The sequence below is a fragment of the Penaeus monodon genome, chromosome 4, assembly GCF_015228065.2.
Source record: "Penaeus monodon isolate SGIC_2016 chromosome 4, NSTDA_Pmon_1, whole genome shotgun sequence".
In the NCBI taxonomy this organism is placed as follows: Eukaryota; Metazoa; Arthropoda; class Malacostraca; order Decapoda; family Penaeidae; genus Penaeus; species Penaeus monodon.
The window spans coordinates 33,515,998-33,528,714 of record NC_051389.1 but is presented as its reverse complement, the minus strand read 5'-3'; the positions used below and the strand labels follow the sequence as shown (position 1 = coordinate 33,528,714).

General features: G+C 39.1%; 1 protein-coding gene across 1 annotated transcript in view; it reads left to right on the top strand.

The window, feature by feature from the left end:
* Positions 1-8,076: 8,076 nt before the first annotated feature.
* Positions 8,077-12,717, top strand: part of LOC119571886 (inositol polyphosphate 5-phosphatase OCRL-like) — a gene marked incomplete in the record, with an annotated part of 96,204 nt that continues 91,563 nt past the window's right edge. Inside the window, 1 exon segment of the mRNA XM_037918985.1 lies at positions 8,077-8,205. Coding sequence (XP_037774913.1) covers positions 8,149-8,205 — 57 coding nt within the window.

Genomic DNA, 12,717 nt, shown 5'->3' with positions numbered 1-12,717 from the left:
GAAGTGCAGATCGGGTCCCTGGTCGCCGAGCCTTGACGATAGTACAGCTTCGGCTTTAATGTTTATGCGATTGCAAGTGGAAGTGCACGTCTCACCTACAAGTCTTTTGTACCATAGGTTGTGAAATGAATGTATTTGAATATGTACAGCAGGAGTGAGATTCTTGACAAGGAAGCTCTGATGTTTACTTGACATCTAAATCAGAGGAAAATTGTGAAATTCTTTTAAAGCCATTTGATATTTTTCACATAGCCATCCAACCGTGCAATTATTATCCTTTATGTCAGTTATTCACATTGTAATATGCACAGTTCAATTGTTATTTTCCTTTGCAAATGCTATAAGTGAAACTATTGGCAACTATTAATGAAGTGACCTTACTCCTCAAAAACTAAGTCCCAATTACCCCTGCCACTCCTGGGGATCCACAAGAATTGCCGAATGAGCCTAAAACCTACCACTCAGGGCTTCACCCCCAGACCCCCATCCAGTCCCCTTATTTCCTTGCTGTGGTCCTATGCTGTGCCCTACCTTACATGTGTGGTGGAGTCTTTATAGTACAGGATAGGGGTTGCATGGGTCTGTGCCCCCTGCAGTTGACACTTTATTGATCTATTGCATTTTATTTATATTTTTTATCCTGTATTTTTTGTGGTACTTTTCATGTGGAAACCTGCTAAAGGAGACAAGACTGTAGGTAATGTTTTTTTTGTTTTTTTTTTGTGGGTAGCAGAGAGTGTAAGGAATCTATTGATATCACTATTGTAGTGATTGGTCATGTGAAAGTATTCTGAATATTTACCTTCACTTCATAAAGCAACGGAGTGACCATATTAACAGTAATATGATGTCTGTTGACTTGGTTTACGGGAGTTCTGGTGAGTTCTGGTTGTGTGTGTGCAGGTAGAGCACATGACCAACTTGCGGGAACACCTGATGCTGTGTCTGTCTGACACTCTCTGCTGCTGTGTCTGTCTGACACTCTCTGCTGCTGTGTCTGTCTGACACTCTCTGCTGCTGTGTCTGTCTGACGCTCTCTGCTGCTGTGACTACATAGAGGATTTATTGTTTTCCTGGGTGGGGGTTGGGGATGGTAGCCCCCCAGGAAGGGGGGAATCACAGCCACAGCCCCCTGCATTAGACTGTATAGTAACTGATTTGGTACTGTGATTACAACAGAGTTGGAGAATTCCACACTGTATATGTGGGATCAGAACTAGAAAAATAGTAGACATCAAATTACAATACCATAAACTTAACCACAGCCATAAACTAAGTCTGTTGTACACGAATTGTCTCACTTCCCCCATCATATATCCCAGTTGGTATAGTTTCAATTTCACACAGCCATATGGTACACTTTACCTGTAATGGACAGTCACAAAATTTAAGACAAATTCATGATAAGAAAGTTATGCAGCATGTAAGTAGCACTTTGATGTATATTTACACAATGATTGTGGTAAGATAAGGAAAATCTGATGACAATGTATGAAAAAGAGGAGAGAAATTATACTCACTTATACTTGAAAAAACCTGTGCAGGCAAAGAGTAACTCAGAAATAAAGAAAATAGGTTGTAACAGATGGCTCACAGAAACAAAGTCCATGTTCATTGGGCTATGGACTAGGACTTCAGTGATGGCATACTACAACTGAAAAAGGTGTTCAAAGAGTCTGATTATGAGCATTAGTCTCAGAGGGATGCAATCATTTTGTAAACAATTACTAATACTTTTTTCTGAACAGTTCATTTATAATGGAAAACAACAACAGATTCATCCATATTACACCTTGAATGATTGGAATAGATAATGGTAATTGGAAGGTTGGATAGCTGTGTTAAACTAAAATAAATTCCCCTCCAGATTCTTGTAAGTCTCCAAAGCCTGTTAATAGGAGACTGAAGATTTGCAACTCTATTGAATATAGGATTCATATCACATGGAACAACACTAGAAATGATGAATTTTTCAGTGCAAGACATGTCATAAAGAAAAAAATGCCATCTGAAGAGATGTTTTTAAGTGATCTGTAGCATTAATGAAGTATAAAGTTACTATTAATGAACATGCAGTTACTCAAGTAGTCACCATGGCCTGTGTGACTGGTGTTGTGGCCAAAATGAAGAAGTTTCCACCACATGTTTTAGCAAGATTAAGCCAGTAGACCCCCAAGTTATTTATAAAATAAAAAATTTAACCTTGCATTATCCTGGCAGAAGTTTTACGGTGGAGATTTGTCAGCCTTTTTCCTTTGTGCCTGATGTAGAGAGGGCATGGCAGGTGCTTGAAACATTATAGTTGTCTTGTAAATATTTCCCACATAGTTAGTTAAGTTAATGTTGCCAGGAAAATAATTCTTTCTTTTTTAGGGTTTTAGACTTCTTATGTCTATATTCCCTGTATCTTGCTTCTTGGAATCTTCTCTCTGTTGTTTGAAGGTTTTGATCCCAGTTTTTATATGATATTTATTATTCTTGATCTTTGTAGGAAAATTTTCATGTGTCTTATTATGTAGTACTTCTTAGCAGGAGGTTGATTTTCCCCTGTTATAAGTAGAGGGATATTTGGATTAGTTACTTTTATTTTTTTTAATGCCTCTAATAATTTAGATCATTTATCATGATGTTAAAGAGTGTTGGGCTTAAAGGGGAACCTTCTGGAATGCCACTTGATATTGGTCCTTTTACAGAATTTTGGTTTCATATTTTATTGAAAATGTTCTTTCTTTTAGAGAATTATGTAGCCATTTTAATAAATTTCCTTTTATTCCCAAGTTAGCAATTTTTATTATTAGTGCATCATGATTTACTATATTAAATGCTTTTTCTAGGTCTATGCATGCAACTAGAGCAAATGTTTTATTTGTGATTTCATTTGTTGTGTTTGTTTCTATCGTTTTTTAATGCATCCATTGTCATATAATTTGGTCTAAATCCTATTATATCTATGGTTTAGTTTATTATTTGTTTCTAGCCACCAATTTAATCTTTTTGTACTATGTTTTCTAATATTTTTCAAGACAATTTATATAACTAATGAATCTGTCTGAATTTGATTCTGTTTTTTTTCTGGTTTTTAGATTGGGTTTATGATTGCATTTTTAGAATCCTGTGGGTATTCTCCTTTGGTCCAGGAAGGATTTATTTGTTTTAGTATTATTTCTGAAATTACAGGAGGGGAATTTTTGTAAAATTTGTATGGAATTTCATCATCAGGCTTTATTGTTTTTTGTATTTGTTATAGCTACATTTTTGTGTGTGATCTTATCATTTATATCTAAATTACCAGGGTTGTTTAGAAGTTCTTCCTTCTCATTATCTGTTGACATTATTTTCTGTTTTAGTTTGCTGTTTTCTGGTATTCTTTTTTGAATATTCCTAATTTCTTTTTTATTTCTTTGACTGGTTGGCCATTATCAATTAGAGAATAATTTTTTGTGCAGCTTTCCTGTAAGCTTTTTAATTAAATTATATTTATTTATTTATTTATTATTTTTTTTTTGAGTGTTGAAATCTATTGAACTGCAGAATTTTTCCCAGGACTCTTTTCTTTTTCTATAATTTTTCTAGCTACAGCTAATAGTTCTTTTATATTTTAGATTTTCATTATTAAGCCTTTTTTCCATTTATTATAAGCTTTATTATTATTATTATTATTATTATTATTATTATTATTTTTTTTATGATTTCTTTGCATTTTGCATTCTGCCATGGTTTGTGGGATTTGAATTTTTTGTCATATTCCTCAAATTTGAAGTATTTTTTTCCTGTGTCTTTAATAAGGTCTGTCAGTTCCTTTAATGAATTTATATTTTTTGTATCTATGTTGTGTAGTTCTTTTTTATATTTTTTCCATCCTTTGTTATTGAATTTCCTTTTTTTTTTTCATTTAGTTAAGGGGTCTTTTGTATGGTGTTATCCCTTACTGTTACTGGTAAGTGGTCACTACCTATGTTTGGTCCTGTATCAATTTCTTGATGGCTTAGCGTCAGAGAAGCTAAAGCTAGAATTAGGTCTAGTGTTGACTCCTTTGCCGTTCTGGGGTCTATTCTGGTGATCTGGCCTTGAGGAGTTAATAACATTATATTGTTTTCTGTTATTACTTGAAATAAGCTTTTGTCTGTTTTGTTCATGTGATTTTGGCTCAAGTTAGGATTCCAACTTGTGTGATGTGCGTTGAGGTCTCCTATTATTAATTTTGGGCCATTTATTTGTTTGATATAATATTCTATGTCGTTTTGACTTAGATTATTACATGGATTATAAATCAGTAGTATATTCATCCTGTTATTTTTATGACTGATCTTTATTCCCATGGCTTCGATTTTATTTTTTAATCTGTCTCTTAAATTTATTTGTTTATATTGTATATTATCCTTTATACAAATAACTAGGCCTCCTCCTCTTGCCTCCTGGCGGGCGGCAACCCACCATGATGCTTGTGGGGTAAAGCCCTAGGAAACCCCACAGGCAGATGGGGGGGGGGGGCCCCACAGCCTGCTGATCCCTTTTATTTGGGGCAGTGTCGGCGGGAGCGGCAGATATGGCATGCACCTGGAGTGGCCGCCCGGGGCTTAACCTTTGGTGAGCTTTCCGGGTAGGTGCTTGGAACATCCGGTCCTTGTGGCAAGAAAAGCGGTTACCTCTGCTATCGAGGGAATTGGAGCGATTGGGAGTTGAGGTGGCAGCCCTCTCGGAGGTGAGAAGACCTGCTGCTGGTCGGGCCGCAGTAGTGGTCATCACCTCCAGGGTGTAACCATAGCCATCTCCAGCCGACTTCAGCCCTCGGTAGTTGAGGTAACACCGGTTGATGAGCGTATTATGGCATTGAGACTGAAGCATGCCTTTGACTTCATGTCTCTTAATGCTGTACACGCTCCTACTGATATTTGCAAACTTGATGTGAACAAAGTATTCTATGCCAAACTCTCATCTGTGGCAGACAATTGCCCCCAGCTAGATATTTGCATTGTTCTGGGCGACTTCAAGGCTGTATCTGACTGTGATCTAGCTGGCTATGAGATGTCTGTCGGCCCTCATGGCTTGGAAGCTGATCTCAGCAGCGAGAACAGCCTCCTTCTCCAGGACTTTGCTAGGTCCCAGAAAATGAGGATTTCTGGCTCCACATTCTTGTTAGTACATGATGGAGGATCCTCCAGAACTGTAGAGTTTGCGGGAATGCCGAGTTCTGTGGCACTGAACATAGGCTGGTTTTGGCTACCCTACAGGTCCACTTCAAAAACCCCCGTCCCTCCAGTGGCCACTCTAAGGTGTTTCATTTGGACAGACTGAGGGAGGAGTGTGCCCGTGGGTTCACCATGGCAATCTCTGATCGATTCACAGAACTTGATAGCCTGACAGACCCATTTGCTCTGTAGGAGTTCTTCAAGCATGAAACACTCGAAGCAGCCCCAGAGTCCATTCGCATACACCCGAAGACAAGGCAGAATTCCATCTCCCCGGAGACATTAGAGGCCACTGAAACGTGTTGCATAGCTCGGCTGAATGGCAGTCAGATCTTGTGTCACTCCTTGGTGCGTAGAGCTTGGACACTGCTGAGAAGGGACAAGGAACAGTTCATCAGGAATCTTGCTGAGGAGGTTGAAGACCATTTCTTGGTAAATGACCTTCACGCTGCCTACCAAGCCCTGAGAAAGCTTAACTCTAAGCCCTCCTTGCAGATGACTGCAGTCCGCTCAGTGGATAAACAGATATCTCAGGTCATGTTGGGGTTCATGAAAGTTGGGCTGAGTATTTTGAACAGTTGTACCAGGTAGACCCTCCAACAGCTAGCTTGGATGCAAGTGATATCACAATACCTGTGCCAGACCCACCTATCAGCGAGGAACCTCCTACCCTAACAGACGTTAGGATGGCAATTTCCAAGCTGAAGAGTGGGAAAGCTGCAGGCACATGTGATATCCCTTCTGAATTTTAAAGCACAGGGCTTGCATGTAGTCTTGACTGCTGTCTGGCAGTCTGGTACCATTCCCCCTGACCTGTTGAGGGGCATGGTCATCCCTCTCTGGAAGGGGAAAGGGGATCATTGGGACTGTAGCAACTACTGTGGCATTACACTGCTCAGCATGCCAGGCAAAGTTTTTGCCCATTTCTGAAACGGATCTGCAACCACCTTCTGAGGCATCAGAGACTGGAGCAGTCTGGATTTACTCCTGGTAAGTCCACGATAGACTGAATATTAGCTCTTTGAGTAATTGTGGAACACTGTCATGAGTTTGGTCATGGGTTGCTTGCAGCCTACATCAACCTCAAGAAGGCATTTGACTCGGTGCATTGTGAATGGCTGTGGGAGATCCTGAGACTCAGGGAAATTCCGACACAGATTATTGGCGCAATAGCAAGCCTATTTACAGGTACTGAAAGTACTGTAAAGTGTGGTGGGGGCCTGTCAAACTTCTTCCCTGTTAATTTTCAACGCCTGCATGGACTGGATAATGGGCAGAGCTACCAGCCAAAGTCAGTATGGAGCAACACTGGGCAATATCAAGTTCTCAGACCTTGACTTTGACATTGATATTGCTATCCTATCCGAGTCCCTGGAGTCACTGGTGGTGGCTGTTGATGTATTTAGCAATGAGGTGAAGCCCTTGGCCTTAGGCCTAGGTCTCCTGACCAAGACCAAGAGTCAGGACTTTGTGGGCCTGTTAGGGGAACCTGTTCAGTCGATCCATGCTTGCGGCGAGGAAGTCACAGAGCTTTGCATACAGTGGTAGTGTAGTCCATATCTCTGAGCTGTCAGACCAAGAAGTCAATAGACGGATTGTTCTGGCAGCAGGAACCATGAACTCGATCAACGAGCATTTGAAGATGTCAGTACCCCCTATGCAGAAGAACCAAGCTACATTTCTTCAAGGCCTTGATACTGCCAGTTTTGCTCTATGGAAGCTATCTAGTACCTTGGAGTCTGGTCTTGATTCCTCTTGTAACAAGTCTCTTTTCCGGATCATGGGGTGCAGTTGGCAGGACTGTGAGACTGGCATGGGACATGTTACTTGCATAATCCTGGATCACCAACGCAGGCTATATGGACACCTAGCTTGTTTCCCATCAGGTTGTCTTTCTATGAGACAATCCAAGGTGGAGGAGGCCTGTGGGACGACCTCGGAGGTCAAGGCTTGGGCAGCTTGATGAGACCTGTTGCAAGAAATTAGAAATGGGCCAAGGGCCTGCCTGGAGACTTGAGGGACCTTCATGGCTGGAAGCAAAGGGTGGATGCAGCCATGTGCCCCTGTCAGTGTTACCCCATTTGTTGATGATGATGATGATGATGATATATATTTATATATATATATATATGTATATATTTATATATATATCCATATATATACATATATATGTATATATATTTTAAAATTTGCATACATATATATGTATATACATAAATATATATAAATATATATGTGTACATAGATATGCACACATATATGAGTATATATACATATATACATAAACATACATATACACATTTGTATACATGTAAACCTACATATATGTGCATATTATATATACATAAATATACATATATATAGTTATCACATAAATATTATGTACATACATATGTATACTTATATATGTATATATACATTTACATACATACATACACACACACACATATCTATATATCTATATATCTATATATCTATATCTATATCTATATCTATCTATCTATATATATATTATATTATATTATATATATATATATATATATATATATATATATTATAAACACAAATGTAAAGAAATATGCCTAATAATAAGTGAAAATATATACATATATATACATGTATATGCATATACGTATATACACGTAGTAAGAAACTATACTTACTAAAAAGTGAAAATTGAAGTCCCTTATAACATGATTTTGGAGTCATTTGATGCCTTTTCCTTGTATAACTTTTCTAAAATTAGTTTTTTCTCTCTGTTGCCAGGTGTACGGAGTTTCGATCATCAGTTCTGCTGTTTTAAAAGAGATTGCTCCTCAAAGATTATATTTTTCCTCTATTGCTAGATGTAAGAAGTATCCATTGTGAGTTATGCAGATTTAAGGTACATTTCACCTAAGATTAGTTTTCTTCTCACCAGATGTAAGAGGTTTCCGTCACCAGTTTTCTAGCACCAGCCATGGAGCTTTCACCCCATGTACAAGAGAAGCTGCACTCAGGGCACAAAGTTACTGCTGTATCCTTGGTTTGCATTGCAGTTTGATCACTGTTTGTATTTGCTGTTATGTAATGCTGCTATTTGGATCACATTGTTTTATTTATTTTATTGTAAAATTCTTCAAGTTGTTTCAAGTGCATGCAAATAAAAATTGTAAGGTCTTAAAAACTTAAAGCACCAAGGAGTAAGTCGGAATAATATATTGTTTCCCATAAGGAGAAGAATTCACAGGTAGGTCTCTTACAAAAAACACACACACACACACACACACCCGCGTGCGCACACACACACACACACACAAACCACAACACAACATTACCACACCACACAACACACAACACAACACACAACACAACAACACTCTTAAGTATTCAACATCTATAAATTTGTCTCTTTTTAACTTGCTCTCAAGTCTGGATATATTTTCTCATTGCAGATCCATCGTATCTTCACACCATCTCTCCTCACTCCTCACTCTCTCCTCCTCCCTCTCCTCACTCTCCACCTCCCTCCTCTCCTCTCTCCTCTCTCTTTCTCTCTCTCTCTCTCTCTCTCTCTCTCTCTCTCTCTCTCTCTCTCTCTCTCTCTCTCCTCTCCTCTCTCCTTCTCTCTCTCCTCCTCTCTCTCTCTCTCCTTCTCTCTCTCTTCTCTCGCTCTCTCTCTATCTCTCTCTCTCTCTCCCTCTCCCTCTCCCTCTCCCTCTCTCTCTCCCCTCTCCCTCTCTCCCCCTCTCCCCCCCCCTCTCCCTTCCCCCTCTCCCCTCTCCCTTCCCCCTCCCCCCTCCCCCCTTCCCCCTCTCTTGTTTGTGAGCAACGTGCTGGTCGCTCACAGAACGAAAACTGATGAACAGACAAAGAAGAAGGCAAAAAGACAAAAATTATCAAGTCTGCAGCCATCTCTGTGAATACTTCCAAGAGGGATATGAAGCTAGCAACACTAGCATTGGATGCCTCATGTCCTTAAGATGGACCAATTTAACAAAACTAAAGGGGCACTAATATATATGATAAAATAAGCAGAAATTATGAGAAATTGAAACCAATAATATAATAAGATAAAAAGAAAAAAAACTAAATGTATTCAAATTAATGATAGGATTACTCAACTTATAATTACATATGAAGGGGAGAAAATCCCCAATACCATGAAAATTATTAAGGACATGGCACCTTTTGGGTGTGCTGCCCTCTAATTGCTCACCCATTTTGCTCCAATGGTTGAAGTTGGGAGCACAGGCCACACACGTCCCCGTAAACTTTTGTGTTGCTGTTATTGTGCTGCCACTCTTATGAACATTGAATATGCAGAAGGAAATATTTAAATTGCAGAATTGCCGATGTAAATGCAAGTCCTGCTTTATTCGCATATCAAAAAAAAAAAAAAAAAAAAAAAAAAAATCACCATCCCACCTTACTGTCGGCTTCAGCACCAGGTTATTGCTAGCTACAGTGTGTGCTTCAGCACCTACAATGCCAGTATTAGCAGCAGCCTCAATGCAAGCTTCAGCATCGGCATCAATGTCAGCACTTACTTCAGCAATTCCAGCACTTGTTTCAGCACCTGTTTCAGTTCCAACCTGTGCACCTGCCTTTGTGCCAACCCAACAACAGCTTCACAGCCAGCACCTACCTCTACTCTACAGGAAAGTAAGGACCTGCTGCAAGTGATACTACAGAAGACAGAACAGTTGATGTACACAATGCAGCAACAGTTTTCTCAGCAACTTTAATTCCATGAAAAAAAATGTTTGCAGTTGTCTTTGGACAACAACAGTTTACCTCACTTCTGCCTGTAGTTAAATTTGAAAATTATCATCTGACAACTGATGGCCCACAGTAACTCTTAAGTGTATTGCTGTCACTTAAAAAAATATATAAAAAGTACTGCTAATTTTTGTATTATTTATGTATAATATATATTTTTCATTTACTGAATAAGTTAACAAAAATGGTGAACACTATGGTGCAGCCATTCAGACAGTTAATTTTTGACTTTGGCCAATAAGTATGTAAAAGCTCAGCCAAAGTGGGTTGATGCTTGTTCATCTTTTTCTCACTTTTGCAGGGCATGAAAACTTCAGGATTTTTTTTTTTTTTCTAATCAAATCAATCTCTCTGTCTGTCTGTCTGTAAAAGGTTGTCGATTGACTGACGGGTGCAATGATAGATTGATACGGCCTAACTCTTTATTGTTGAAAGATTACAACACAAGTAAATGAATGCACAATACAATGATCTCGGAGCAGGTGCTGAAGTGGTGGTGTCCCCCTGGCTAGCAGAGGTTTGAGGGGAAGGTCTGGACTGATTGTATAGGGTCAACCATAATTGTCATCTTGGTTTCCTCTGGGGCGCTAGTTTTGGAACCAACGTTGAACCCATACAGGCACCATCTTAAGCTAATGGTTATACACATCCTTATTTTGCATGCCCTATTGCTCAGCCAAATATTCGGGTCTCACCCTTGAGTCGCTATTTGATTTGCCTCAAGGGGTGACCCATCTTTGTCTGGACCTGATTGGCTGGTCATCTTGTTCTTGAGTGTGCTGTTTTCAATCCATCTTTGTGGTTGCCTGTCTTTGTCGGTCTCTTCTTGGTTCTTGGTGAAATACCTCCCTCCTCAAATGTCCCATCCAGGTCATCCTCGATGTTTGATTTGTCTAGACTTCCTTGTAGACCTTGTTCAGGTCTAACTCAGTGATGTATTTGTTCACACATCCTTGCAGATCTCATCTAGGTTCTTCTCAGCTGCAAGCTTATCCAGATGTCTTCGTAGCCTTTGTCTGGATCTCAGGGTGTCTGGGCAAGCAGTGCCCTTCTGTGACATCTTGGGGAGGCTGATACCTGTGCTGATGAGTTCTTGGATTTTGACTTGATCTACAGGCATCCAGGCTGGCAATGCTCTTTCACAGCTTCCTAGGGCAAGTGGTACCTGCACTGGTCCTTTGAGATCCTGGTCCTTTGCTGGATCTATGGGCATCCTGGCAGGTGGAGCCCTTTCACTAATATCTTGGGGCAGCTTAATGCCTGCGCTGACAATTTCCTGGTCTGCAAGACTATAGTGATCATCTGATAACATCCTTCCCACAGTATCCTTTGGTGACTGTATCTGCAGCAGATTCCTTCTTCATTGCTGTGTTGGATTCCTTTGGCCAACTGCTATGCTTAGTTGGTGAACTAGATAGTAAGAGAAAAAGAAAGGCAACAGAGAAGGGGGATGTTTTAGATTTACTAGCCTTTTTTAAATTTTCTTTATTTGCAGTTTTTCATGTTTTATTTTTATCTTTTTTCACTTTTCTATTTTTCACAAGGATAAAAGGAAAAATATGAGAGGGAGACAAAAGTAGTGGTCTACAAGGACCTGTTTGAGCTACAAGCTTTCTCTGATAAACATGAAAGTAGATGACAGCAATCCATGAGGATCTACTTGAACTATTTGTCATCATATAGCAAAAGAAAGGTATGTAAAGTAAGAAATATGAAGTAATGTGCATAGTGTTCACTAATCACGACTGACAAAATCACAAGCAAAAGAGATACATCATTGATCTCTATGCCTACAATTTCTAAGACAAACCCTAATATTGAAAAGGTTTTTAAATGTCTTTTGTTCTGCGTTTATGAGTGAGTGAGTGGATGTGTGAGCAAGAGTGAGCATGAGTGAGGATGAAAGCGAGTGTGAGGTCACATCATAAAGAATATTATTCATTTTAACAATAATGCAATAAGTAAAAATTACATCAAAGGCCACATTGAATTCAACATTTAATATTATGTAATGGATTTTATGCATTAGTGAAGGGTAACATGAAAAATACTTTGCAAGTTTCTCACAAGACAAATCTTCCCAGTTCAGTAATGTACTATGTAATCCACGATTCTATTTTAATGTTAATTTTGGTGAGAGCTACTACTTCCATAAAATCAAAGAGCACATTCCCATCTCCTCTACAGAATCTTATAATGCACCTTTTTCTTTAGAAATTTCTTATGCTCTATAGTCATGCTGCAATACCCATGAAGGCCCAGATGATATACATTACCATATTTTCCAACACCTTACACCTACTTCTTGTCCTATCAGTATTCAATAACATATGGACAACTGGCATGAAGCCCTTGTACTACCTTTCTTAAAACCAAACAAATCTGGTACTCTTCCACAAGACTACCATCCTATAGCACTCACAAGCTGCTTATGCAAATTATTAGAAAGGATGGGTAACATCTGGCTAATGTGATACCTCAAGTACCATAACCTTATCTCTCCAAATCAGGAGTTCATCACAGCTGAAGTACAGTTGATTCTCTTGCATATTTCAAAACACAAATCATCAGCATTTGCACACTCTAATTCAGTATGAGTTGTCTTTTCGATCAAGAAAAAGCCTTTGATACCACATTCTGCAATAACTATCTTCCACTGACATTTGTTGGAAACATGGGTGTTTTCATAAATTCCTTTCTTTCTGGTCACACATTCTGTGTCCGATTTGCCTCTTCACAGTTGTCTCCTTTCCCTTTTCAATTTGAA